Source organism: Coffea arabica, chromosome 2c, assembly GCF_036785885.1.
Source record: "Coffea arabica cultivar ET-39 chromosome 2c, Coffea Arabica ET-39 HiFi, whole genome shotgun sequence".
Classification (NCBI taxonomy): Eukaryota; Viridiplantae; Streptophyta; class Magnoliopsida; order Gentianales; family Rubiaceae; genus Coffea; species Coffea arabica.
In genome coordinates this window covers 75,294,367-75,319,595 of record NC_092312.1, presented here as the reverse complement: position 1 = coordinate 75,319,595, position 25,229 = coordinate 75,294,367, and the positions used below count along the sequence as shown (strand labels likewise).

At 36.6% G+C, this 25,229-nt stretch overlaps 2 protein-coding genes and 1 long non-coding RNA gene across 9 annotated transcripts; all 3 read left to right on the top strand.

Moving 5' to 3' along the window:
* Window positions 1–141: 141 nt before the first annotated feature.
* LOC140035449 (uncharacterized) lies at window positions 142–3,246 on the top strand. Its single transcript, XR_011839676.1, has 5 exons — window positions 142–567; window positions 1,236–1,284; window positions 1,382–1,470; window positions 1,565–1,885; window positions 2,387–3,246. It is a non-coding gene; the product is annotated as an uncharacterized lncRNA (long non-coding RNA).
* Window positions 3,247–5,534: 2,288 nt separating this feature from the next.
* On the top strand, window positions 5,535–7,233 carry LOC113724704 (protein ALP1-like). The gene is made up of 3 exons (XM_027247580.1): window positions 5,535–5,772; window positions 6,380–6,848; window positions 7,188–7,233. The coding sequence occupies exons 1-3, from the start codon at window positions 5,535–5,537 to the stop codon at window positions 7,231–7,233; spliced, it is 753 nt and encodes a 250-aa protein (XP_027103381.1).
* Window positions 7,234–9,662: 2,429 nt separating this feature from the next.
* Window positions 9,663–20,151, top strand: LOC113728076 (SKP1-like protein 21). Of its 7 annotated transcripts, none has more exons than XM_027252560.2 (11): window positions 9,802–10,008; window positions 13,150–13,242; window positions 14,243–14,464; window positions 15,012–15,203; window positions 15,319–15,429; window positions 15,620–15,698; window positions 17,023–17,159; window positions 17,329–17,489; window positions 18,683–18,804; window positions 19,109–19,172; window positions 19,452–20,151. In XM_027252560.2, exons 2-10 carry the CDS (start codon window positions 13,207–13,209, stop codon window positions 19,129–19,131), a joined length of 1,083 nt encoding a protein of 360 aa, XP_027108361.1. In that variant the 5' UTR covers window positions 9,802–10,008; window positions 13,150–13,206; the 3' UTR covers window positions 19,132–19,172; window positions 19,452–20,151. The 7 variants fall into 7 exon arrangements, with proteins under 7 accessions (XP_071932640.1, XP_027108361.1, XP_027108356.1 ...); XM_027252555.2 differs by having other exon boundaries at window positions 17,326–17,489; XM_072076539.1 differs by lacking the exons at window positions 9,802–10,008; window positions 19,109–19,172 and adding an exon at window positions 9,663–9,794 and having other exon boundaries at window positions 17,326–17,489.
* Window positions 20,152–25,229: the final 5,078 nt, after the last annotated feature.

The window sequence follows — 25,229 nt, the reverse complement described above, 5'->3', positions numbered from 1 at the left end:
TTCCATCTCGTATGTTCCAGCATGGACATTATGGTCAAAACCAAATCTAGTTGATGCTTGAAGTGTAGGCCCACGTGGACATATACTTGGCGTACCGATTCGGAGTTAACAAGTCTTGACCGACAGGGGCCCTCCACTTCTACTGTGTTTCACTTGCTTACAGTTACATATTTTGTACCGTTGCACCTTCCGTCTGAGTAAAGCAAAGGGAAAGCTGCTCCATCAAAGCCTTCGTCAGAGAACTTATTCGGCTGAGCAGCTCTTTCGCTGAGCAATTACTTCATCATCCAACCTATTCAACGACTACATCATGAAGGCCTTTGGAAACTATCAGGAAGACTGAGTCTACTGCTACCAAGCGCCGGCGGAATTGATTCCTCTGCCATGAAGTGATAGCAAATTTCACTTCGCGTGCGAGGTTGGAATAGCGCGTCGTTCTATAAATCTGTGAAGCAAAGGTTTCGATCTGCAATTACAGAAGCGCCTCTACAATTGGAGCGCGGTAGTATGTGATTCGGCTCACCTTTCATCGATCGATTGCAAGTTCAACGCATTAGAAAGGAAGGAGTTAAGTGCTCTTATATTCCCTGCTTTCCTTGCCCTTGCAATACGCCGTTAAGCTGCCATACAGTGGTCGGCAATTTCTTTTTTAAGACTTGTCTAATTGGTTGGTCAATTTTGTCATGTTTGATTTCGATAGTTCCTTGTTAAAATTTCTCCCATTTCTGTCAAGTTGCTGCGTACTTGATGAATCGCATGAATGTTAAATTAGGGTTCCGTGACTAGCATTCTTCCCAAATATGCGTTTAATTACAGTTGAAGAATCATTAATTGATGTTCACGGTTGTGTAATTTTTTGAAGGGAATTACTTTCTTATCTACCCTGATGCTTCAATTTTTCAAGTCGTCGGTCTAGTTGATCCGAATTGCTATTTAAAGTTACGCTGAGATGTCAAAACAATTTGCCTACAACAGTCATTTTTTAGACTTAGGCATAGAATACAAAATATGCTTTACAGTTAGAAATAGAAAACTTGGTGAAGACGTTCGTCAATTGGTTCAACAGTGTGAGTAATTTATGGGCCTCCCTCATTCTTAACATATTTGCATTTGGATAGCATTCTAAACTTCGTTTTCGTCTGATGATGAACTTATGGGCATCCTGCTACCCATGCTTTGTGTCAATTTTTTCCCTATAACCACCCACGATGTGCTGATGTATGTGTGATCTACAGGAAGTTTTTATGCCTGTGAGCAACTCATATATTCAGAGTTCAAGCGTCGGTTAGTCTTTCCCCTTGCCGTACCACTATATTTGGCACCAATAGTCTAATCCAATATATGTAGAACCTTTCTTACTTATTGTTGGATTGTGTTACAGAATCCCATCGCAGCCCCAGTTCTTCTGTCATAGCCCATTCCTCTTGTGCCTCTAACGACTTTCACGAGGCCCTACAAAACTACTTTGACGTAAGATATCATTTTCTATGCCATTTTATTTCATCTGCTATTGTGCATACAACATATTTATAAAAGACTGATGTGTTTATTGGTTTTTCCATAGATGTCTGACAAAAAATATTGGCTGCCCTGAGAGGAGGATCTTTATGTCCGCACCTACGTGGAGTGGCAGCAGAATGGAAAATGGGAGGCAACTCGTAGCACGTTGGCTAACTTTACTGCGTTGGCCAACTACTTGACCCAAGAGTGTGGGCTCGATTGCACTGGAAGCCAATGCCAGTCCAAATACTATCGCATGGTGGAGAAATGGAGGTTGTTCACTCATCTCCGGGGAGATTCTGCCAAACCTGAGACTGGGATAGGGTAGGATGCCGAGCATAAATACTTCCAAGCTAGAGCTGATCAGTGGGTTTATTTGTACCAGGTTATTTCTGACCATTGTATGCATGTTCCATTGTATTTCCTTAACCATGAAATTCTGCAGTAGTTATAGACTTTCGTTTACATAATTAGTTTTCTCAATTACCTTGGTCACGTATATGCCAATTCCTTATGAAAAAGTGAGAATGGAAGAACACATGTTATCTGTCATTAGCTCTTTTTAAAGTAGGCTTTTGAAAGCCATAGTAGGAAAAAGGCTACTATCTATTGGAATTTTACTGCTGCTCTAGTTCTGATAGTATTACAGAACAGTGCGTCTCTACTAGGGTGAAACAGCTTACTGTCTAATTGTTTCGTCCGAGACTAAAACAAAATGCTCTAATGTAATCATATTGATTTTGTGTACAGAATTCAAAGTTGGAAGAATTGGAAATACCTGAATTATTTTTGTTTCTTGTACTTCAATTCATACTCTGTCTTATACATTTTGCACTACCCGCTGTACATAGAATGTGCATCTAACTTAGCTTCTTCATACAAATAGATAAACAAGCACTATTTGGAGTTCCAACACCCAAATAATGCTAATTTGGTGATGCAATGGGATGCGGTTATGGGTGGCAAACACGCCACTGGCAGTCGAGCTCAATCCTTGGCACAGCTCTCGCCACAATATGTGCCTCCTTGAGTAAGGAGACGTAGGGGGGACAGTAGTGACATCAAGGGGAAAGGGGTGGCTTCAAGCTCTGTTATTGACCCTCCACATCACTTCCTTTTATCAGACGATGAAGACAGCCCTGTTCCAAGAAATCCTGGCAAGCGTCCAATTTCTAGTGGTGCTTATAGCTATGAGAATGATCGATCTAGAGGTGCGAAGTCTCGACGATCGGGCTCTGAAAACTACCAAGAAGCGCTTAGCAATTTCAACAGATTCTCTTGTATTGCGGCAAATGAAAAAGAGTCCAGAGAGAAATATTCCATAGCTGCTGCCAAAAAACCTGTCAAAAGCTTGGGTTTGGAGAAGCGGCTGCATATGTTCTTGTTGAAGGAGTTGCTGGATGAAGAGTTTAGAGCTCTGTTTCTTAGCTTCAATAGGGATGAGCAGTTAACCTGAATTGAGATGTTTATCATCCCGAAGATGGAGGGGAAGTGAAGTTTCGGTGTTTATTGGCTGCCCGTAGTTCTTGTTTACTATTTGTTGAATGACTTTTATAAATTTTCGTTATCGGCTAGTAAGTTCTTTTTTAATGTTGTGGCCATTCATGGTTGTCAAAAATCAGATTTTGCTTGGGTTTGCTATGACCCAAAATGCTTGGTTTAGTATTTTGATAAGTGCTGTTTATGCTCCCACGGGCAGTCATTTGGTGTAAACTTTGGAATGTTTAACTGTGCAAGTTTGTTAAATATGTTGGTTTGAAAGTGGCATAAACTTGGTATATATGTTGTTGAACCTGGATTGATTTGCATGTGCTAATTTCATGAATTTAAGGGCTGTTAATTTGGCGGAGATTAGGGCTATCTTTGTATGCTGTTTTGTATGAGTATTCAATTTGTCAGTTGCTAGGAGACTCCTTTTCGAAGAGCACTGGTAAGTAGTTGCATAGAAATTTCTTATTTGGTAAATAATTGCATGCTGTTTTTTCTTCTTGTGAGATGGTTAGAACCATAAGTATGTATACGTCTGAATTCTTTAATTTCATTTTGCCTAAGCTTCCTCTTGTTTATTCTTGTATCCATTCTGCTTGCAAAAATTGTGAGGTACTAGGCTCAGGCCATTAAGAGACTCCTTACGCATTATTGAAGGAGGAGTTGAAATGTGAGGAGTAGGCCTCTTCGGATTTGTGTATTACCTGGATTTTAAGCTTGAATAGGAATTTCTTTATAAAGGATTTGCTGCATTTTCTTAATAGAAAAGTCGACTGCTTTTCATATTACATGCTTCAATTCAATTTTTTGGGACTAAAGTACTACAATGTAGCGCCTAACTCAAGTATTACATGCTAACTCTTTGCTATTTAAGCCTAACTAAAGTACTACAGTAGCTCTTCAATGCCAAGTTGACATAACTCATAGGTGACATTCGGTGCAGCCATTATGGAACTGAGACATTTGCATACGTCAAACCAATAGGCATGGAAAGAACAACACAAATCCTGAAAAATTGATTTTATTGCCTCCCCACGTTTCTGAGCAGATGAAGCATATGCTCACTTCCCACCTTATGAAAAAGCTTAGGTGTTGTTTTTGTTTTATTAGATAGCATATTTTTCAAAGCACTCGAGAGTAGCATACTCTCTGGTTCAATAAAAAAAAGAATTGGAAAAAATTGCCTTTATGTGAGATAAACATATATCTGGATGATTACAGCAACGGGACTTCTAAGGACAATAATGTGTGAAACCCGAATCTTGTGCATATAAAGAGAATAACTCCAACATACCCAATATGTGTGATCTTTTGACATGGACAGACGAGATATTCTCAGAGTGTTTAAAGTGCACACTGTCAAGAATAGTTCCATTCTTGTAGGTCTTTATGAAGTTTACTCTTATAAAAAGGTGAGCTTTTTTAGATAGCTACTGTTAATTCACGGGGCCTTATACATCTTTAAAAAAGGGGACTTGTAAGAGAATAACTTGACGAGTGAGGGTACAGACAACTCTGATCCCATGTGCATCCCAATTAGTTTCGAGAACATCAGCTTTTTATCAAATTCATGTCCATTCTCGCCCTTTAAAATCAGGTGAGAATACAGTCCTACCATGCAACAGACATCCACCAACCATCTTTCTTTCACCAGCTTTCCAAAACTTGGTATATCTTTCTTCCACTAGTAAGTCCTTGATTTTTTCCCTACTTTTCCATTCGTGAAACCGTAAGCAACATTTGTCCAGTTCCTACATGGCAAACTTCATCCCAAACTTCTCAACTTCGTATGGCACCAGTTCTGAGAATGATGATGAGGCAATTCTCAATGTTGCAGTAATTTTGCTTTTTGCACCTGAAGCCGAACAATATGATGGGCCTCTTATCAAAGTACCCTGCCGAACTGGAGATATGCCTGGTTGGAAGTGGGTGCGAGAGCTAATCCTTGGTCACCCGCTTCGCATATTGGAGAATTGTCGAATAACGGTTGACAATTTCATGAGACTTTGTGACATTCTGGTTCAAAATAACTACGTCCCGCAAAATCCGCACAAGCATGTGTCTATTGAGGAATCACTGGCTATGACTCTAGTCATGCTGAGCCATAGCACGCGTACCTGCGTAGTGGCAGAGAGATTTCAACACTCTACTGAAACTATCCACAGAAATGTAGCAGAAGTGTTGTTGGGACTGTGTAGATTTGTGCAAAGGATTATTCGACCAAGAGAAACAAATGACGTGCATCCAAGAATACGATATAGTACCAAGTATTATCATTGGTTTAAGGTTAATGTTGGGATACCTCCTCAAACATTTATTGTTTCGAAAAAGATGGCTATTTCAATGCAAATATTTACATATATTGCTTTCACACTAATAGACGGAACCAAGTCTTGCTTATGGTGCTTATATTTGCCAAACTGCTGCTTTAGAAGTTCGTAATAGCCACTGTATGATTTTTTAATTGAAGGTTTCACGATTTGCAAATAGTACATGTCAATGGCCAGTTGATTTACTCGAACAAAATGTAGGATGCTATTGGCGCTATGGATGGCACTCATATCCCTGCTTCGGTGCCCACAAATGAGCAAATGGCCTACACTAATAGACATGGGACCCAATCTCAGAACGTTTTAGCTGTATGTGACCATGACATGCGCTTTGTGTATGTCTATGCCGGATGGGAGGGAAGCACACACGATGCTCGGGTCTTTGAAAGTGACTGCGAATGCACACTGACTTCCCAGTTCCACCCCCAGGTTCGACAGCTTGTGTTTATTTCTGGTTAGGCCGAACAAACATGGACCTACGTGTGTTTGCTGTCCATAGAGTACTTATAAGTGGCATCCCTTGGTCTGGCCTTAACTGCTCCCAAATTTTTTATTGTGCATTCAATAAATTCTTAGACGTGCTTCCAGTAATAGGTGGAAAGGAAAAATGAATGGCAAATAGACTAAGGAATACAAACCCGTCTTCTTGTAGTAGTACATCTTCCTTTTTAGACTGCAGACCGTAGTGCCTGTTCTCATATCAAACTAAAATGGAATAACATGTCTCAGTTTTCGTATGGCTAGTGGCAGGTTTTTTAAAGTTTACAATGTAGAAAGAGTTGACCTTTGAGTTTCTGCACAGGGTTGCTACCAAGCGAAACAGATTCTCAAATATGTGAAGCATAGTAATTTTTTTTCAAAGAGTCGTACCCGTGTCCTATCCTTGTCAGCCACAAAAATAGATATCCAAAGTATTCCACTTCCATTTCTTTCTTAAGCCTCAATAGTCGGAATTATTATGGACATCCCAATTATGAGAATTTCTTAGGCCTCCCTTAAAGTTTTCACCATTTTCAATATGCCAACTCAGAAGCTTAGCCACACAATTTTTTTATGTTTAGGCAAGTACTACCTGGTGGATGCGGCATACAAGATGATGCCGGGATTCTTAGCACCATTTAAAGGAGGACGTGTTTCACGTGTTGGGCAAGGACGTGGTCGAGGCCAAGGACCAAAGGAGCTATTTAATACCCGTTACTCCCAACTTCGCAATGTAGTTGAGCGCTCTTTTGGTGTCTTGAAACAACAATTTGCGTATTTGAAGGGACCTGTCCCATATTCCTATATGCAAACACAAATCAATGTAGTTATTGCATGTTGTGCATTGCACAATTTCTTAAGGGAAACTCAACCCTCCGATGATCACTTCATGCAATATGAACAAGAGGACATACAAGTACAAGCCGAAGCTGGTGGTAATCCATACCCGAATATACAACCATTGGCTGTGCCCCCACATGAGATAGCAGCTTGGAATGCAATGAGAGAAGAAATGGCTAATCAAATGCATGCCGGTTCACGCAGGCGAAGGTAGTAGACATTGGAACTTCGCAATGGCCAACTAATAAACACCACCCTGAATCTATGGGAAGTTGTGCAACTTAATAGGTTCAATGTGGAAGAGGATACATATATTCCTCCGCCTTTTTTTAGGTGTATGTTTTGTTGTACTTAGTTCAAGCTGCCGTATTAGTTTCGAGGTGGAAATGGTGGCTAGTAAAAGATAGAGACGGCAGCTCCAGCTTGTGTAATGTAATTATAAGTTTGTATTGTGTGTTGAATGTTTCATTTCTCTCAAACTGCTTGCCTCCTGCTCCAAGAATTTAACGACTGCATGCATTTTTGCAACATCTGCTCTTATATTCCCAGGTTTACATCATCTTATGGTCTGCGGCAAATCTATAATAAACCTTAGATGTCAAGAGCTCCAACATCACATCCGTCAATGGATACTTCCTAGTTGCCTGATGCTCTTCTAGTTGTATGCATTGTCTGAGTCATCAAACTGGTCCGCAGGAAAAGGGAATGGAGGTTTACACGAATGGCTTAGTTGCCTGATGGCCCTTTAGGAAGTAGTTGCTCTGTGTGGCTAACTTCTCAGCTGCATGAAACTTGGACGAGTTCCGCTTTGCCCCAGTGTTTAGAACCCTGGCATTCGTCAAGGCAAATTACGGGTCACTGAGCTGCATGAAGCTAAAGTACGTCTGCATGAGAAAGCTGGCCAATTTTTTTATCCCTCCTCATATCGACTAAAGTAATGTATCCACGTGGTCCAACCTGGCAATGAGGACGTGGAAAGTGAAGAATTGCCACCAAAGTTGTCCAAATATTTTTTTGTTATCTGACAGATTTTTTCATTATCTATAATATTTTATCAAATAATACTCCAAATAATAGATATCCAAACACCCTCAATATTTGTGTCAAGTCAACTGAACAGTGTATCTAAATTCAGAGCTAACTACTACTGATGCACGAGAAGGGACTTGCTTATATTTTGAAGTTCATTTCATTCATCATCACGTATATATGCAAAGCAATTTCTGACAACTCACTCCTGTTCTTTGGGTTGCCTTTGTAGGTGTTTGGTCACCTTATAAGTATAGCATTGGTGCTCTTCTTTTTGTTTTTCTTTTCCCCTTCTTTTTTCCTTGTGTGATAGGACTTTTTTTTTTTTTTTTTAAAAATTCCCATTGTCATTCGACTTTTGGCAATGCAATTACCCATTTTAAATTCTATATTACGCATGCTTTTATTTACATATCTGAAAACACTGGCACCATAAGTTATAGTACCATAATCTAAACTCTTTTGAGAAGTGAGAGGTCCTAGATTTAGATTCCTCTTCCCCTCTTTTCATTTCTTAAATCCTATCCCGCCTTTGCTAGAAAAACATTTTAACAAATATTTAAAAAATAATAACAATAAAATTAGTTTCCAAAAACAAATATATATATATATATTTCAGTTAAGTACGGTTTAGGGCCGGCAAACCGGTGCCATTCTCCTCCTGGACTCTGGGGGTAAATTGCCTGCATGATTGGGCTGCCAAAGATCTTTTTAATTTAAGTTATTCGGTGGGGTGGTCAAAGATGTGAGCTCGTCCATACAAGGTCTTGGAGGCCCAAATGGTTTCAATTGGGTTTTTGTCTCATGAATTGGAAGCGACTATGTATGGAGTATTGACCGATTGACTTCCCCCCCCCCCCTCCCCCTTAAAAGTGGAAAAGAAAAAAAAAAGAATTTTCATTGTCTTTTACTACAAACATTGAATTTGAAGGTATTGAAGCTCGTCTGCTTGATGATCAACGCTTCGTATCTTTAAATGCTTGAGCTTATCCCTGTTTTTCTTAGAATTTTACATCTCCTAAATGTCAAAGATTAAAAAAAAAGGTGGTTGAAATAAAGTTAAGAGCTTTCATTTAACTATCAAAAAAATTTTGATTTAATCGTTAAAACTGATGCCTTAAAACATATAGATTTTAAATTCTAATTCCCTAATAATTACCCTTTTTCCGCTTCTTAAATCCCACATTTCCACTGGTAGAAAAAATTAATGCTCATCAAAATACTATCAACAATAAAAAGATTCAAACTGAAATTCAACACTAATATGCCCCAATTTGAGCCACTGATTTTCTTATCTTAATCTTTTTTTTTTCCAATTTTCTTTTCATTGTCATGCTATCACTAGTCTTTAGTGTTTCCAAATGGAAAACGCACTTCATAGCCTTTCAATGCTCGCTAACAAAAAATTGCGAAGTGAAATCTATATAATTCGCCTAAATACGAAAAGAAAATAAATTGCATAGCTGACATGGCCCGAAGTTGGTCGATACTATTAAATGCAATTGAGAGTTAAAAAACTACACGACTCAAAACTTGGGCAAAAAAGGTAACAATAACTTGCAAAAGATAGAATTCAGTTTCTATTTAAAATGATAATAATTACTCGGATTAAGCAGTAATTTAGGATGGAAATGTAGGAAAATATAGTATTAGTACTTTAAACAAGCTAAAATAAGTAATTTTAGCCCTCATAAAAAGAAAACTGAGTCTTGAACCCCTTCGCGCTTGTGCCATGTCGGGGCGTTGCTGCATAAGAAAAACTGCCAAATCTGATCTAATTTATAGGAATTGATTAATTAACATGTTCGTTAAAAATATGGAAAAAAAATCAATGACTTATCAAATTATGTGTAATTAATAATCAAGAAAGTCTTGATTGTTGAAGTCTCATGAATTAACTGTCATGAGTTTTAATTTTCTTTTTATTCCTGCTTCTTAAATCTCATCTATCACTCGTAAAAATATAAATAAATAATAAGAAGAAGAATTGCAGTAGTTGTAACCCGAGCAGGAAAAAAAAAAAAAAAAAACTGAGCCAAGTTCCCGGGTTGGGTTAAAGATTATGTTCCAAATGCTGACGCGGCGCACCCTGAAAATGACATACTTGTTTCCAAGTATACACTGATGGTAACGCTTTTCCTGACATGCTAAATCTTCCTCCCCCTTGGCTCCTCCTTCACCGCCACCACCACCACCACCGCCACCAAAACCACCATTTCCCCAGTTTTTACCAAATTTCCCCCCCTCATTTTTATCTATTTTTCTAATTCGCCCAACTACCACCAATTCACTAATTCAAAGTCCCATTGTCTTTGATTTTATTTGATTAAATTTTTTAGAGGTATTAAACCATTCTTTCAATGGGCATTCAAGTGTTTGTGGCGTACGTGTTTTTCCTTTCTTGTTTTTTTGTGTGTTTTTGATTTTTGTGGTTTCAATCTGGTTCTGGAAATGTTATGATGGTTTAATGATTTCTAGTTGAGTTTCGTTTGCTCATTTGCTTGTTTTTTTTTCATTCAGCTTGATGCTCTTGGATTGTTTATTGGGATATATGGGCTGTTTTTCATTAGGGTTTTAGCATTCGTGTCTGGAATCTATTCAAGATTGAATTTTGATTTGTGCTCTTGTGGGATGTTGGTGCCATGTAGATTTGATTTTGGATGCGTTGGGAAGGGGGGGGGGGCGCGGTTTGGGGGTTTGGATAATAAGCTTGGAAATGAGGGAGATAAGATTGAATGAAGTGTAAAATTTATGCACTTTACATTTTTGGTGAAGCGGCCATATGTTTTTCTTGGGACTCAGATATAAATTGAGGAAGGAGTTTGTAATTTGTAGTTTTTGTTTTCATCAGCGTATGTATTTTCCTTTCTTGTTTATTCTTCTTTTAATTGCATGGGGACATGAATGAAGAGAAAGGGAAATAATCTGGAATTAGGGGAATAGCAAATCTGAAGCTTTAGTTTTCCTTGTATAGACACGTTAGCTGTTAACTAAGCCCTTAGCTATCTAGGATAGGTTTCAGTTAGTTTTCAATCATTTTGGCCTTGATGAAGTTGATCTTTTTTGTAGCTTAAGATCATACTTCTGCAGTCGCATCCAATTTTCTTATTCAATAACCTGTATTACTGGCTGTAATATTTCTTGTCAGACTTGTTGATCTGAGTAGAAGAACAATTTGTATGGGCATTTTGTGGAAAGATATACTTGTTTTATGTTTGCAAAACCCTAGATGCAGATTTGTGGAGAGAAAAACATAAGTTTGAAGTTTTAATACATTTAGGAAAATGGAGAATAAGTGAAAATTTTTGGAAATGGATTATACATCCAAAGAGTCATTAGGATGCTGTTTTCCTTGGGCCTAAAGATCCCTTTCTAAGGGATAATTGCGTGGCTGTTTGTTATTCAAAAAAAAAAAAATAGTTTGCTTGTCAAAGGAATTTTTTTTTTCAATTGTTATTTTTTCAAAAGGACTGAAGAATCTTTTGTTGATTGGATCAGTGAGAGTTCAATAAATATTTGCTTCTTCTAAAGTTGTTTGAAAATTCTGGGCAACCCTTAGTTTCCTTGGCTTCTATTGGAAAGCTGGTGTATCCAAAGCGGCATATTGATGAAGTGAAAATAGATAGTTATGGCTGACATCTGCAAGTATAAAACTAGAAAAATGCAATAAAGTTTTAGGTTAGGGTAGCTATTCAAGAAAAAGGTAAAGAAACTGGCAAAACAAAATTAACTGGAAGAAGGGGATTGGAGAAGATACAAAATGTAAAGGTGTAAAAGAAGACTGCAAAAAAAGCTTGGACAGAAAAATATGATTCTCATATCCTACTCAAATGATATGGATCAAGATTAAGAAATGGGATTTATGGATGTGTATAAGAGGAAACTAAGTAAACCACTGATCAAGCAAGCTTTGACCTGATCAAGATCTATAACTTTATCTTCTACTGGAGGCAAGTTGCAAAGGAAAGTTGACAGTTGTGCATTCGAGTTGAAACAGCTTGACTAGTCTAGTCGAGGGCACTCTGAAGGGCTCCAAAACCTGCCAAATTGAGATTGGTTTTTGTTCATGTTCACTGGCTTAGAAACATCACTGGTTGACATGATGTTCATGCAGGGCAGCTGGTTCAAGGAGTCCCTCCCCTTCATAGGATACTTGGACTTTGATGCTTACTGTTTGAGTGTGGTGGTTTCTAAATTGCAAGCCTTTAAATTGGGCATGTGCTGAACTACTCCATCAAGAGAGATCCTTTGGAAAGGATCCTCCATTGCCACATGAGCTTCTTACTTCTTTGTGGGCAAAAATCAGAGTTCACCTTAGTTGTTACTGTCTCCTAAGTGCTGCCACGGCCCTAAGCTAGGAAGATTCTTGACTGTCCAAATGGATATTCCATTTCTGGCCTTTTCTCTGTTTAGGGTTTGCTTTGTCTCCTTTTCATAGGATACTACACTAAATCTATGTAGTGCCTTCTAGACCAAGCGGACATGCATTTCAAACTTCAAGTCACATTGAAGCCTTGAGTTTTGTTTGGAAGTATTGCTTTAGTTTATATGTTTAATTAATATGACATTGCTCACATCCTGGTATCTATCATTAATTTCTCTTGACGTAGGCACTTTGATGATTCGGGAACTTCAAGTTGGGGCCACTTTACTTAATAAGACAATCAAAATTATCTTAGTTACATGGCATGAGGGTGAACTTATACGCATGGGTCCATGTGTTTTGCCAGTCATTTTGGATTAAGCTATCGACGTGCTTCAAATTTTATGCTTGTAGATGTTCTGTTCTTTTTTTTTTTAATGCACATGTTTATTTTTTGAAAAATTTTCAAATTAGTCATGATTCATGTCTTCAAATTTCCATTAGCTTCACTTGACCAACTTGAACTTCAGAAGAAAAATGGCACCTGGCCCTATTCTTCTGGGCACAATCTTTAATCCATTCGTGCATAAAGTAATAACGACTTTACTTGTTAGGTTTTCAACGTTTACCAGCAGGCATCCAATTTGCCAAATTGTGGATGTCGCCCTTCTCCGTGATGTACCCAAAAAAAACTTGCACTACACAAGATATAATCTTGTTATCTGCGTTTGACGAGTTTACATCTGTAGATAGAGCTGTTGATACCATAGGGCTCTTGTCTCATTGAGTTTATTTGGTATACAGTTTCTCTAAATCATTTGTCAAATTTTTGCTTTACTCTTTTTGGCATTGTTCTTGATCTTGTTGTATTCCATAATGATGTGTGCATCTTTGATTGTTGTTCTTTTGATGGCTCGCAATTTTGGCGTTTATGCTTTTATTTATTGGAACAAGGATTGGGAGAACAAGTTCGAAGATATATCTCTTTGTCTGTGTTAAGGGAACTTCAAAGTGCATATGTCATGCTCCTTTGGACCTCACCTTGTTTGAGGACCATTGGTTTTGATGTTCAAAAAAACTTACCATATTGCCTTAACACCCTTCAACTTTTACTGGCAGGATTGACTTGATAGTGGTTCAACTGAAATCCCTCTTTTGTAACTTTAGAAGATAATAATGGCAGAAGCTGATAGGGAAATTATTAAACCTGAGGTATGTAATGAGTATGTTATGCATCGGCAAATTGCTTTGCTTTGCATTTTAAGCATTATTACATCTTTATCCTATGATTTTTTCCTCTGCATTCTTATTAATTTAGTAAATTGTTTCCTTTTTTTCTTTGTATAAAGAACCTTATTAATTACCCCTAATTTTAAAGCAGTCATGTCCACTGCCATCTTCTTCAGAAGTTGATTGCAATGTTCCTATGGAAACAAAACAATGACTGGTAATGGGAAAAAAGGATTTGGCGATCAGATAGCAGGAGCAAGAAATCAGTATCATGGACTTAGGCAACGTTGTTTGACTTATTGTTTTAGGTGCTTCAATAGGGCTTTGTAGTTGATGTACTACTGGGTTTTTTTTTATTGCAAGTAATCCCTAAGACTTCCCATTATCCTTCTTGTATCTTTTTTGAGATATCATAAGAAGTTGGTGATATAATTTGTATCCGATTTTTAAATATCTTTCCACAAAATCAAGAGTGTAATAGATGAAAAGGTAAGATTATAAGATGACAACTTTGGTCATTGATCTTGCTCAAAAAAAAAAAAAAAAAAACTGTGGTCATTGATCTTATTATATGCTTTGCGGTCATTGGTGCCTGTTTTTCCCCTCCCTTATCGGACACCGCTTTTCCTAAAACCATCATGTCTGGCTCAATAAAGCTTATTCTTATCTCAACCACATTTGTCTATTTGAATTAGTTCAGTTGCTTCTTCAACTTTAATTGCTTATTTTCTTTATTATGTGGATTAATTTTTTATAGTGTCAGTGTAAATAGTTTTTTTTTAGCACTGTGCTTGGATGGATGACATAGGTGCAAAAAGAAATTTTGAAGTTTTCTGAATGCGGTTATGTGTCATGTAACCAAATAGCTAGTGTGAAAAAAAAGGACACTCATGGTGCAAGAAAAATTAACCCTTATTTTATACCTTTGTTTCATTTAGACAATCTACATTGTGGATTATAATACTTCTGCCTGTATTGTCAGATGATGAAGTCATATATATGGCTTCAGACCTCAGACGGTTCATTGCAACAAGTTGAGCAAGAGGTTGCTGTTTTTTGTCCTTGGATATGTCATGAGATACATTCAGGCATGGGATCATCAAAGACTTACCCCATCTCTCTTCCTTCACGGGTCAGTCCAGCCATGTTGAGTCTGATTCTTGATTACTGCCGATTTCATCAAGTACCAGGGCGCAGTAACAAGGTTTGTAAATTTGATGGACAAGAGCAGAAAAGTAATGTGCGCAGAGTGTTGATTGCCATTCATCCTGATATCATTTGGGTTTTCTTGCCCGTTGAAAACTATGAGCAAGACTTAATTTGGAGTGGTGTAAAGTTATTCCAAGAATTTTAGCATTTTCTTTAGAATGAATGATATATAAGCGAAAACCCAGCTAGAGTAAGATTTGGCAACTTTTTATGAGTATACCTTGATATCACTATCAAGCCATCTTACTCACATGAAGTCATTGGGCCATTACCTTATTATTATCTCATGTTATACGCTGACTAGGTTTATTCTGCAACTTACATACCCAGCTGCTGAGAATTGTTTGTGACGATAAGTTTTTCATGTCGAACATTTTTTGGTGGAGATATTTCTTTCATTGTTCTTCTGCTAAATAGAGTCTGAACTTTGTCATATTTGAATGATTGAGAAAAACATTTATTTTTAAACCTTAATGTGATTTTTGAGTTGCATGCATGAAAACAAGAAAAGTAGGTTAATTTCTAGCTGTTCATTTATGCAGGAGCGGAAGTCTTTTGATGAGAAATTTATTAGGATGGATACAAAAAGGCTCTGTGAGTTGACTTCTGCTGCTGACAGTTTGCAACTGAAGCCTCTGGTTGATCTTACTAGTCGTGCACTTGCACGAATGATTGAGGGGAAGACTCCTGAAGAGATACGTGATATCTTTCATCTTCCTGATGACCTTACTGAGGTGTCTTCTGCTTGCAAGCAGTGTACATGCTTGATGTCCTTTCTTTATGTCATGGAGATGAACTGCTTTACCATGTTAGTCCTTTTTTTGTTTTTGATATATTTAATTGATCCAGGAAGAGAAGCTGGAACCTATAAAGAATACAATTGATGACCCGCGAATTCGGCTGTTAAATAGGTTATATGCTAGAAAAAGGAAAGAATTGAAGGAAAGGGAGAGATTAAAGGTGATTGTGACTTCTCTTACTAAATCGGAACTCTGTGCTAGCCTTGCTGTTGTTATTATTGCTTTTAATTTTATCACTAACAGTACACTGTTCAAACCCTCTGGTTACCTTGCTTTAATACTTATCACAATTGATGTAAGTTAACTTGTTTGGTGTGAAACTGAGTCAATTTGAATGCCGTTTCCTCTAGAATGTTGAAATTGAAGAAGAGCGTGTGGATGAGCGATCAGTTGAGGACCTCTTATCTTTTATTAATGGTGGAGATGCAGGTAATTTGTGTTCTTATTCTGAGAGTTGTGTGATTGTGTTCTCTTTGCTTACAAGATACTGGTATATTATCTGACATTTTTCTTTGGAATGATTCTTCATGATCTCTTGATTGATCAACGTTCCCAGTCATTTTCATTTGCTCCATAGTTGGCTTTGGCATGGGTAAAGTTTATGAAGCCATTACTTTTTTAGGAGCAGAAATCTGTTTTAAGTATGTAGAGGCATGTAGTCCCTTTTGTGTGCATGTTCTTCTTTCTTTGGAAAGCGTGTTTGTGTCTTAGGTTTTCGAAGCTAGAGCCCCCCAAAAGGGAATCATCTTTGCCTTAGACTTGCCATTAGTTTAACAAGGGAAAGACCTTGATGATCTAAGGGTAGAAAGGAACCCCTTTAACTTTCCTGATCAAAGACTTCTTTTTTTTAAAAAAATAAATGGAAACTCAATTACCAACTTGCGGACAACGGACACTTTGCAGAATGTTTATCTCAGGACATGTCCGATAAACCTGTTAGTAATGTTTTAGGGCCCTAGAGTCAATTTTAAAATCCTGGAAACCACAAAATTGATGAACCTGTGATAGAAAATAGCATCACCACACATATTATAGTGATTAGTTTCTTGTGTTGCCTGAGCATTGTTCATCTGGGGCATGAGATGAAGAATTCAGGCATGAATCCTGTTTTCAGAATCTATCAAATTGGGAAACTGGGCCATTGATTAAGTATTATTTCTTGAATAAGAAAGAAAACAATCTTTGGGAAAACAATCTCGTCGCTTTGTGTGCTCGTTTTGACAAGAGAGGCACAATTTTGTGGATGTTTTCGTGTTTGAGAGTGTGTGCGTGCCTCTTTGAGAGTATGAAAGAGAGATTGTAATTTCTATTTCTACTGGCTTCTTCCTTTCTTCCTGTAGGTTTCCAGTGTCACGTTAGTGTCTAGTTAGTTTATTGCCTGAATTGAAAGCCAGATAAGAAGTCTGAAATATCAGTTTGTGCGGGGTTACAAAATTACTAGAAAATTTTAACAAATGTAAGTATTGAAAGATAATGGTCAAGGTACAGCTGGTGATGTTATACATTCCTTTAGTGAATGTGTTTTTTTGCACTTAGATGATTTCCTATTTTTTCATACTGTGTCATGTAATAAGATCCCCAAGGAGTATTCAACTAGTTTTCATGTGATGCTTTTGCTTTCGGAATTATCAGGTTGTCTTACCAGCTACTTTTAATATGCCATCTGTACATCCCGCCATTCGTTCTCTTGCTGTAATCTTTCAAGTTATTTTAATGTTCTCTGGAATACTGGGATTGCTTCTTTTGCTTACAGAGTCCAAAGTGGTCAAAACTTCTAAGACCAAAAAGAAGAATCGACGAAGGAAGGAACCACAGAAGAACACCCCAGGAAACGATGCTAGTACTTCAAATAGCACATCTTTATCCAGCAATGCTGTACACATTGATAAGGTTGGTATAATACCTAATTGTTCCCTATATTTCCCATTTGCTTGTCGTAGTTGTACCAATCCAACATCTATTTAAGGGATCCCTACAAAAAGAGAGAATACGTAGGTCCTTCCACGGTTACATGTGCAGACATGAGAGAGAAAAGAACTGACACTTTGACATGTAGCAGGAATCGAATGGGCTTGACTTTATATGTCATGATGCTGCAGCCTGTGATCACCTTCTAAGCGATCCTGGTAATCCATCGAAGCTGCCGTATATAGAAGAAGGCTTTTCACCTGATGATGAGTTTGATGATATTGACCCAGCTATGAAAGAGAAGATTGATAAGTAAGGGTGATTGCTTTAGGTATCTAATTATGCTTTATTGGCAATCTCCTCAAATTTGTTTGGAAGTTGTAGTCTTCATCTGCAGTTGTCTAACATATACAAGAACTGCCTATGCAGACAAACTTTCGTTCTCTTATGCTGCTGCTTTATTTTCTTCGGGGTTCTCCCCCTTTTCATTTTTTTCCTTTTTTTCCGCTGTTTGGGGTGGGTGGCAAGATCCTGATTGGCAATGTTGGTTGGCTTAGTTTACATCATTTCTGAATTTCCTTAAGGCAGAACTAGAAAACAAAAGATCTTTTTCTATACAGTTCTTCCTTTGAGAAAATTTATTTAATTTTGTGATAAAACGTGGATCTCCTTAATTTTTATGATTCTGTAGGAGTCTGATATTTCTAATTATAGCTGCAGCAGTTCTAATGTGGGCTCTCTGGAAGTAGTTGGATTTTCCATAGTTTGTTTATGGGTCTACCTTTTCATGGGGCTCAAGCAGTCTTGGGACCAATTCTTTCAAAATTTTGGATGACGTGAAAATGTGAGACTGCTTTTGATGTTATGGCTTGATCAGTCTGAGGATTGAAACTTTTTAACTGATCAATGGCTCTGTGTGTTTTCTTTAGACTTGTAACTTTCGCTGTTCTCAGTGCTCAGACCCTGCAGCTGGTTTCTTTTTGTAGCAATATCTCCTCAGAGTATTGCAGTCTCATTGAGCCTATGTTAAATTCAAGACCTATTTCGAGTTTGAGAAATTTGCTTTCACTTGTTAGTTGTAACTCTACAAGCTTCTACTTTTACTTCAAAGTCAATTTGACAATCTTGATTCCCAGACATACGCAATGCTTCAACATCTAGGTGCACCATGAGTAGATTCACTGTTAAACTGTGTTGATTTCTCCAGTTAAATTTTGAAGGACCACAGAAATTAAACATTGGCTCAGATTAGTGATGTATACTTTAGAAACTTTGTTGCTTCTCTGTTACACAATCTCATTTCAAATGTTTCCTTTTCTTTCTGAAAAGTGACGAAGAGTTAAATCTTTACTTTTGCCTATGGCCACCCCCAAACTGTTAATTACTCTGTTATTGTGTGGTTTGTGGACCATATGCTTTGAGCTTTTGCTCTTTCTACTTCACAATACAGAGATCTTCCATGCCTGTAAATATACATGTTCAATAGATTTTCCTTTCTTTATCAGGGAAGTTGCGGATTTTGCTCGAAGATTAAATTCAGGCTGGCCAGAGATACTCTCTCTCGGTCAAGAGAGGAGGAGGATACCAACAGCCATTAACTGCAATGGTTCCTTGAAGAGATATGCAAGTATATTATCTTCTTCATTCTTTTTCTTTGTCTTGCCTTGATTTGATTTTAGATCACACTTCTTGTCTTTTGCATGTATATCTTTAGACTGTTTGTGAGTTGACTAGTGCTTGCTTCTTATCTTTTGTGGAACTGAGTTTGGCCCAGTTTCTTTTCCCTCTATTAAGTAGTTTGGACGAGTATAATTCTGTTCTTGGCTAGTCTAAAGCAAGTAAATAATTTGTGTGTGCATGATGATATGAGAGATCAATTTTGGTGCCTCCTTAGCCTCTGATGCTTTGAAAAATTTTGCATACTGTATTAGGTTCAGCAAGCCTGGCTCCATAGATCAAGGAGATGGACAAGATGTTACAGATTTTCAGTCCCATGTATCCCATCTTCAACCTTTTTGATAATCTTTATTTGGAGTACCTCGGGCCCAAATGTTGCTGTGTTTACCATCCTGCTGTATCTGATCTTATTTTTGATGTTTGTACTGTTATGTGGTTCCAATATCTTGTTGATATGATATACAATTCATGGGATCGCCTGAAAAAGTTGGCAAAAGAGAACTTCCATGCATATTGCTGCAGTATCTAGATATTTGCACTATTGCTGCCAAAATGGGGTCCTTCAGAAGTTGATAGTGCATTTTTCTTTGTTGTTAGGACTGGACCAGCAGCAGAAGTGATGGATAACCATGTAGCTCTTTAAGATTTGACCAGCAGTAACAATTTTATTTATTGGCTTGCGCAGCTGGATTGGTGATGTCACCGAGAAGTGGGTAGCATGCATCAGCGTGAACTCACAAGTGAGCTAGCTGATTAGCAATTTTTTGATAGTCTCATATGAATCAATTTTGATCTTTGTGACTTCAGTGTACTCAACAGGAGCACAATATGAAGAAAAGATGTCTCTTTATATGCCAATGTTGATCAATTTTGTAGAAGATTTTCGTTCTTTCTTTCTTTCTTCCTTCCCTTCTTATATTCCCCGAGAAGTTTGCGGGTAGTCATAAATTTTTGTAGATAGGATAGGCAACTCTCTCTTTTTATACTCTTTTTTTTTTTTTTCTTAAAAAGATCATATTGATACTTTATCTTAGTTTAGCAAACATACTGTGGGCTGTAAAGTTTCCATTAACAATATCTTGTAGGTTTTGAATTTTCAGTTTCTGGGATTTTTATATTTGTTCCTGTGAAAAGGTTAGGTTAGTCATGACTTGAGCAAGATGCTGGCAGGACAAGCTTCTTGTCATTTGTTATTTTTTTAGTTGCTTTCACAGAATAGATGATGTAACCTTTCATTGCCGTTTACTTCTGCTGTTGTGTGATTCCATTGTGTTATCAATTGTTGTTGATGTTTCAATTTGAGTGTCACTTCTTTGAAACTCTGCTGGCATATTCCTTCCCTTTATGTCTCTCTTGATATGTGCTTCCCTCCAAGTATGTTGTGAATGACAGCAGAGTTGGATGTGCTAATTGCAAGTCTCTTCACTAAAAGTTTAAGCTTGGGATTAATGAAATCAACAAATTCAGATTTTAATACTTAAATCTCTATTTTATCAAACGCCCCTCATTGTTTTTAATTATTAGTTATATCGACAATGATTTGTTGCTTGTAGTTTTCAATTAATTATTAATCGCGACTACATACAGAAATAAATCTGTCACTTACATGCCATGCCATCCATCACATGAAATTGTGATCCGAATTTTCCATATGCAAAGTAGATAATAATTCTGACAAACTTTAAATTGGAGGAAAAGATATTGGAAAATTCGTCCATTTGATCCCTAAACTTTTTTACTTAGAACCGATTTCATCCTTAATAATAATTTTTTTGCGCCAATACAGTCCTTGAATTACAAAAATGTATGTAGGACTTTTATGGCAGAGCGAGCCACCATATTTTCTCTTTTGGCCAAGAACAGGTTAGATGTTGCAATACGAAATATTCTATATAAAAAATAAAGAAAAATAAAAACGTTCAAATAATAAAGTCGGGGGAGAAAAACCCATTTTTCATTAAAGTGTGGCACAAAATAAAAATTTGCCCAAATCCCGCACATCAAGCCCTCCTCCTTTGTCAAGCATGCTCCATCAGCGCACAAAAACAAGCTTGGATGTGAGAGAGTGGGGAAATTCCGGTCAGTCCATTGTCGGAAGAAGAAAGAGCACACGTGTCAGACACATCAGAGATGTAGCGACAACTGATTTTGGGAAAAATTGCTAATTTCTATTTTGCTCCCCAATTTAATGAAGTTTTAGTTTTTTCTCCCCAACTTAATTGAACATTTTTATTTATTTTTTGTTTACGGGAGAGTTGACTTGTAGTTCCTATATTGCCCCTCATTTTTGTGTTTGAAAATTGAAATGGGTGGTGCCACTGCAAAAGGATATGATTGGATGGCAAATAAAACTTATATTGGTTAAAAAAATTATTAAAGGGCGAAATTGGATTTAGTGAAAAGGTTCAAGGACAAAAATAGCGAATTTCCCAAAGATATTTGGTTACAAGTATTTAAAAGGTGAATATTCTATGGGATATTATTAAAACGCAGGTAGAGAGAAAAATAGTATTTGGATCATGAATAAGTTTAAAAAGACTTGATAAAAAAAAAATCTAACAATTGTTGATCTGGCACTATTCTTTTCTCAAACTAAGCACGGTAGGAGACAACTTTTTTTTGGAATTGACACGATCCGTTAGTCCATTCCAAAAAAAAAAAGCTATAGCCTTGTTTTAAAAAAAAATTTGTAAACTCAAAGGTGGATAGAAAGAGAAGGATAGGAGGAGGTGGTGGTGGGTGGCTGGTGATGGAGGTTGGTAGTGAAGAGGAGATAATTGAAAGTTCCCAAAATGCTCTTGTTTAATGTTAAATTAGAAGTCAAATTGCTTTTAGGTGGCGCCGCCGTAGAAGGCCTTAATTGGATCCGAAAATTAAGTTCATGCATTAAATTGGCCAGAAATAAAAGTTAGGCACTAAATCGACTCTAAAAAAAAGTTTAGGGACGATGATGGCCATTTTCCCTATTTTCTGTCCTTCAATTCCAAATTATCCTCAGGCGGCACTGGAGGATACATTTCTAAAATAGAATAAGGGATAATTTCAAAAATCTTTCCTGAGGTTTTTGATAATTTCACTTAGCACTCTTATAATTTTAAAAATATCACTTACCCCCTTATTTTCAAATTTTTATAACATTCTCAGCATAGTTTAAATTATATTATTATTACTACTATGTTTAGGAAAGAGAAAGTTATTTCATTCCAAAGTTGCCTTTTTATTGTGATCTCTTAGTTGTAATGACAAATCAATTTAAAATCTTTTCATATTTGAAAAATTTATGGATGTATTTTTTAGTAAAAAAATTATAAGTTTAGAGTTGAGAAATGCTTGAACAAATCTTATCTATAATTTGGAGACAAAATTTTAAATTGACAAATCATAAATAGTTAACAAAGTATGTAAAAACTATTTGAAATATTGTAAAGGTATGGAAAATAATTTTTTCATCTGCTAAACATCTCAAATAAATTCTAAACATAATTTAATTTTTTTTCCTTTTTCTAAATTTTCAAGCCATTGATTCAAATAAATAAAAATTAAAGATTCTAAATAGTTCATAAAATTTATTAAATTCAATCAAACTATTTTACATAAAAAGAAAGATTTTTCTCATTTAATAATCTAAGGGCATGTAATAAACATATGGATAAATAAAGGTTGGACAAATACTAAAGTTTTTAAATTATAACTAGCCTTCTAAATTGCAAAACTTTTGTAGAAGAAATCTACATTTTTGTCAAAATAATAATAACAATAATATCAGGTTTATTTCCTTACTATGTGACCTTAGAGTACTAAATAGACAAACCTTGAACGAAAAAAATTACTTTGTAATTTGAAAACATGTTAAATAAAATTTTATTATTTGTTTGTACTTTCAAAAAAACATATTGTTTATGGTTGCAATTATTATATGTTGTTCCTTAAAAAAAAAAAAAGAACCTCTTTATGCTTTTTGTCCTTATTTTTAACATATGAACATTATACTTACAATTAAAAAATTAAGACAATGAAAGGGCATTGTTGGAAAGAAATTCTTGTTCTTTCTTAAAATGAGTATTTTAATCATATAATTTGAATTGGGTTAAAAATGGTACAAAAATTTGAAAATACTGGAGGCAAGTGATATTTTTAAAAACTTTAAAAATACTAAGTAAAATTATTAGAAACCTCAGCGGAGGTTTCTAAAAGGGAAAAAAGTTCCAATGGCCCTCCAACTCTTTTCCAAGTAAAGTTTGCAATAATTAACGGTAAAGTTTTGATCCTCAATCTAATTAAATAGCATATTCGTGGCCCTTCTGTTAAACTCAGCAGTTAAAATTGACGGGAAGCATCATCTCGTGAGACGCACAACCAAATATCAAGGACATTATAGTCTCTAAGTAAAGAAAGAGTAAAAACACTTTCACCACTGATTTTCCCTTCAACAATTTCCACCCCTTTTGCCCCAAAACCCTAGTGTGAAAAAATCAGGCTATTCGATCCGAATGCTGCAGCGAAAGTGCTAATTGCCGTGCATCAACTAGAACCAGATGGTCTCAATTCATCGCTTGCTCTTAGTCAATCCGAGTATTCTGCAGTGCTGGGCATCTAAATGTCTATACGCCTTCACAGAACTCAGATTTCCCACCATCTGCATCTTGGATTGTTGGAGGTAAATACATAAAATGGAGTTCAGGTTCTGAAGGGTCCAAGAAACTTAGTGTCAAGCTAATATGGCAATTGAAAGATGGAAAAGCCTCTACATTCCACAAGTTTAATATTTATGTCCAAAAACTGACAGATTGCAAGCTAACTGACAAAGTACTTGCGGAAATGGCAAAGTATCTTGATGTTGCAGAAGTGGAAGCGTTTTACGTTTCTAACCTCGTTCTGCCTTCTGCTACTTCAAGCCTCAAATTTATAATTCAAGTCTGTGATCTTGACGGGCCAGCCAAAAGCTAGAAGATTCTCCTTTTCTAGATTTGCAGGTTTAAGGTTCTTAATCTACTTAATTTTAAGGTCGAGCTCGAGCATAAAGTTGAGTCATTTCAATTTATAAGGGTAGAAAAGTGACAAGGTTTCCATTTTTTTGGCCTCAACTCATCAAAATTTAAAAAATCAATATCCATGTTAAAAAAGCAATCTCACCAACAACTTGTTAACCCATTTCTTGCAGCGAATTTCTTTCTCCAATTCTTTAACTTTTTCCTTCAATTTTGTTACATTTCTTTCATTTCTTCTTGCTATTTCTTCATATTCATCTCTATCCTTTTTAGTTGCATTAATCTTTCGAAGAAGGCCAGATATAATTTCCGTCAATCGTTAGCACATCTCCTTATCGATCTATGCCCAATATCCGCAGCAAACTTCCACGCACACAGCAAATCTTTGCCCAGGATTTTTTGAGGTCCCGAAGTAATCACTCTAGTCCTCTTTGTCACATCTGCACACCGGTAGAGAGGAAGAAGCCACCTTTTTACTCTCTCTTTGCTCGGTAAACCCTCCTTTAGAGACCATAATTCCCTTGATATTTGGCGTTGTGTCTCACAAGATAATGCTAATTGACGGGTTTGACAGAAGGGCCATGAATATGCTATTTTATTAGATCGAGGGTCAAAACTTTACCATTAATTATTGGAGGGCTAAACTTTACTTGGGAAAGAGTTGGGGGGCCATTGGGACTTTTTTCCCTTTCTAAAATTACCCTTAGAATCAAAGCTCAAGCATAAGTCACTTTTTGACTTGATGGATAAATTTGTACCTAGAAAATTATCCATTACCATTCCTTATTCTCTCTTTTGAAGGTAAGCGTATTTGTCATAATCCTTGTTTTCCTTCAAAAATGCGATATATTCGTTACAGCTGCGGAATCTTTTTAAAGGACACTCACTCTGCTTGTGCATTGCTGCCGGCACCGGCACATTTATCTGCAAAATAGAGCTCATAGCTCACTTTGAATGAATAAATCTCTACCATCTGTAAATTTAACAAAATTATCATTACCATTCCTTCTTTTTCCTTCTTTAAATAAGCGTATTTATCTGTTTCCCTCGTTTCCATCTTAATTTTTTTATATTCCCTTAAGCTCCGGAATCCTTTTAGAGGACAATGCTTTTCCTTGTGCTTCGACATTAGATTGTTGGAGAAGAATAGGTGTCATATATACACTTGGCGTCATTCAATTTGGTTTTGTGTTCAGATCATGGTTCAAAGTCGCGGTCGCAATTGCGATCGAGGCCTGGACCGTTCCACATTGGTTTCGGCATATCGATCGTGGTCTTAACGAGATGCGAAATTTTGAAATATTTAATATTCTAAAAATTATAAAAAATATGATAAACAAAAATAATTAAAAAATTAGTAAAAGTAATAAAAATTCGAGTTGACTCG

Excerpts from the sequence above, each read along its gene's own strand:
- LOC113724704 (XM_027247580.1), top strand. The coding sequence starts at position 5,535 with ATGGATGGCACTCATATCCCTGCTTCGGTGCCCACAAATGAGCAAATG. Across the intron at positions 5,773-6,379 it reads ACAGCTTGTGTTTATTTCTG|GCAAGTACTACCTGGTGGAT; the intron begins GTTAGGCCGAAC and ends TTTTATGTTTAG. Across the intron at positions 6,849-7,187 it reads GCCGGTTCACGCAGGCGAAG|GTTTACATCATCTTATGGTC; the intron begins GTAGTAGACATT and ends TTATATTCCCAG.
- LOC113728076 (XM_072076539.1), top strand. The coding sequence starts at position 13,207 with ATGGCAGAAGCTGATAGGGAAATTATTAAACCTGAG. Across the intron at positions 14,465-15,011 it reads TACCAGGGCGCAGTAACAAG|GAGCGGAAGTCTTTTGATGA; the intron begins GTTTGTAAATTT and ends TCATTTATGCAG. Across the intron at positions 17,490-18,682 it reads ATGAAAGAGAAGATTGATAA|GGAAGTTGCGGATTTTGCTC; the intron begins GTAAGGGTGATT and ends TTTCTTTATCAG.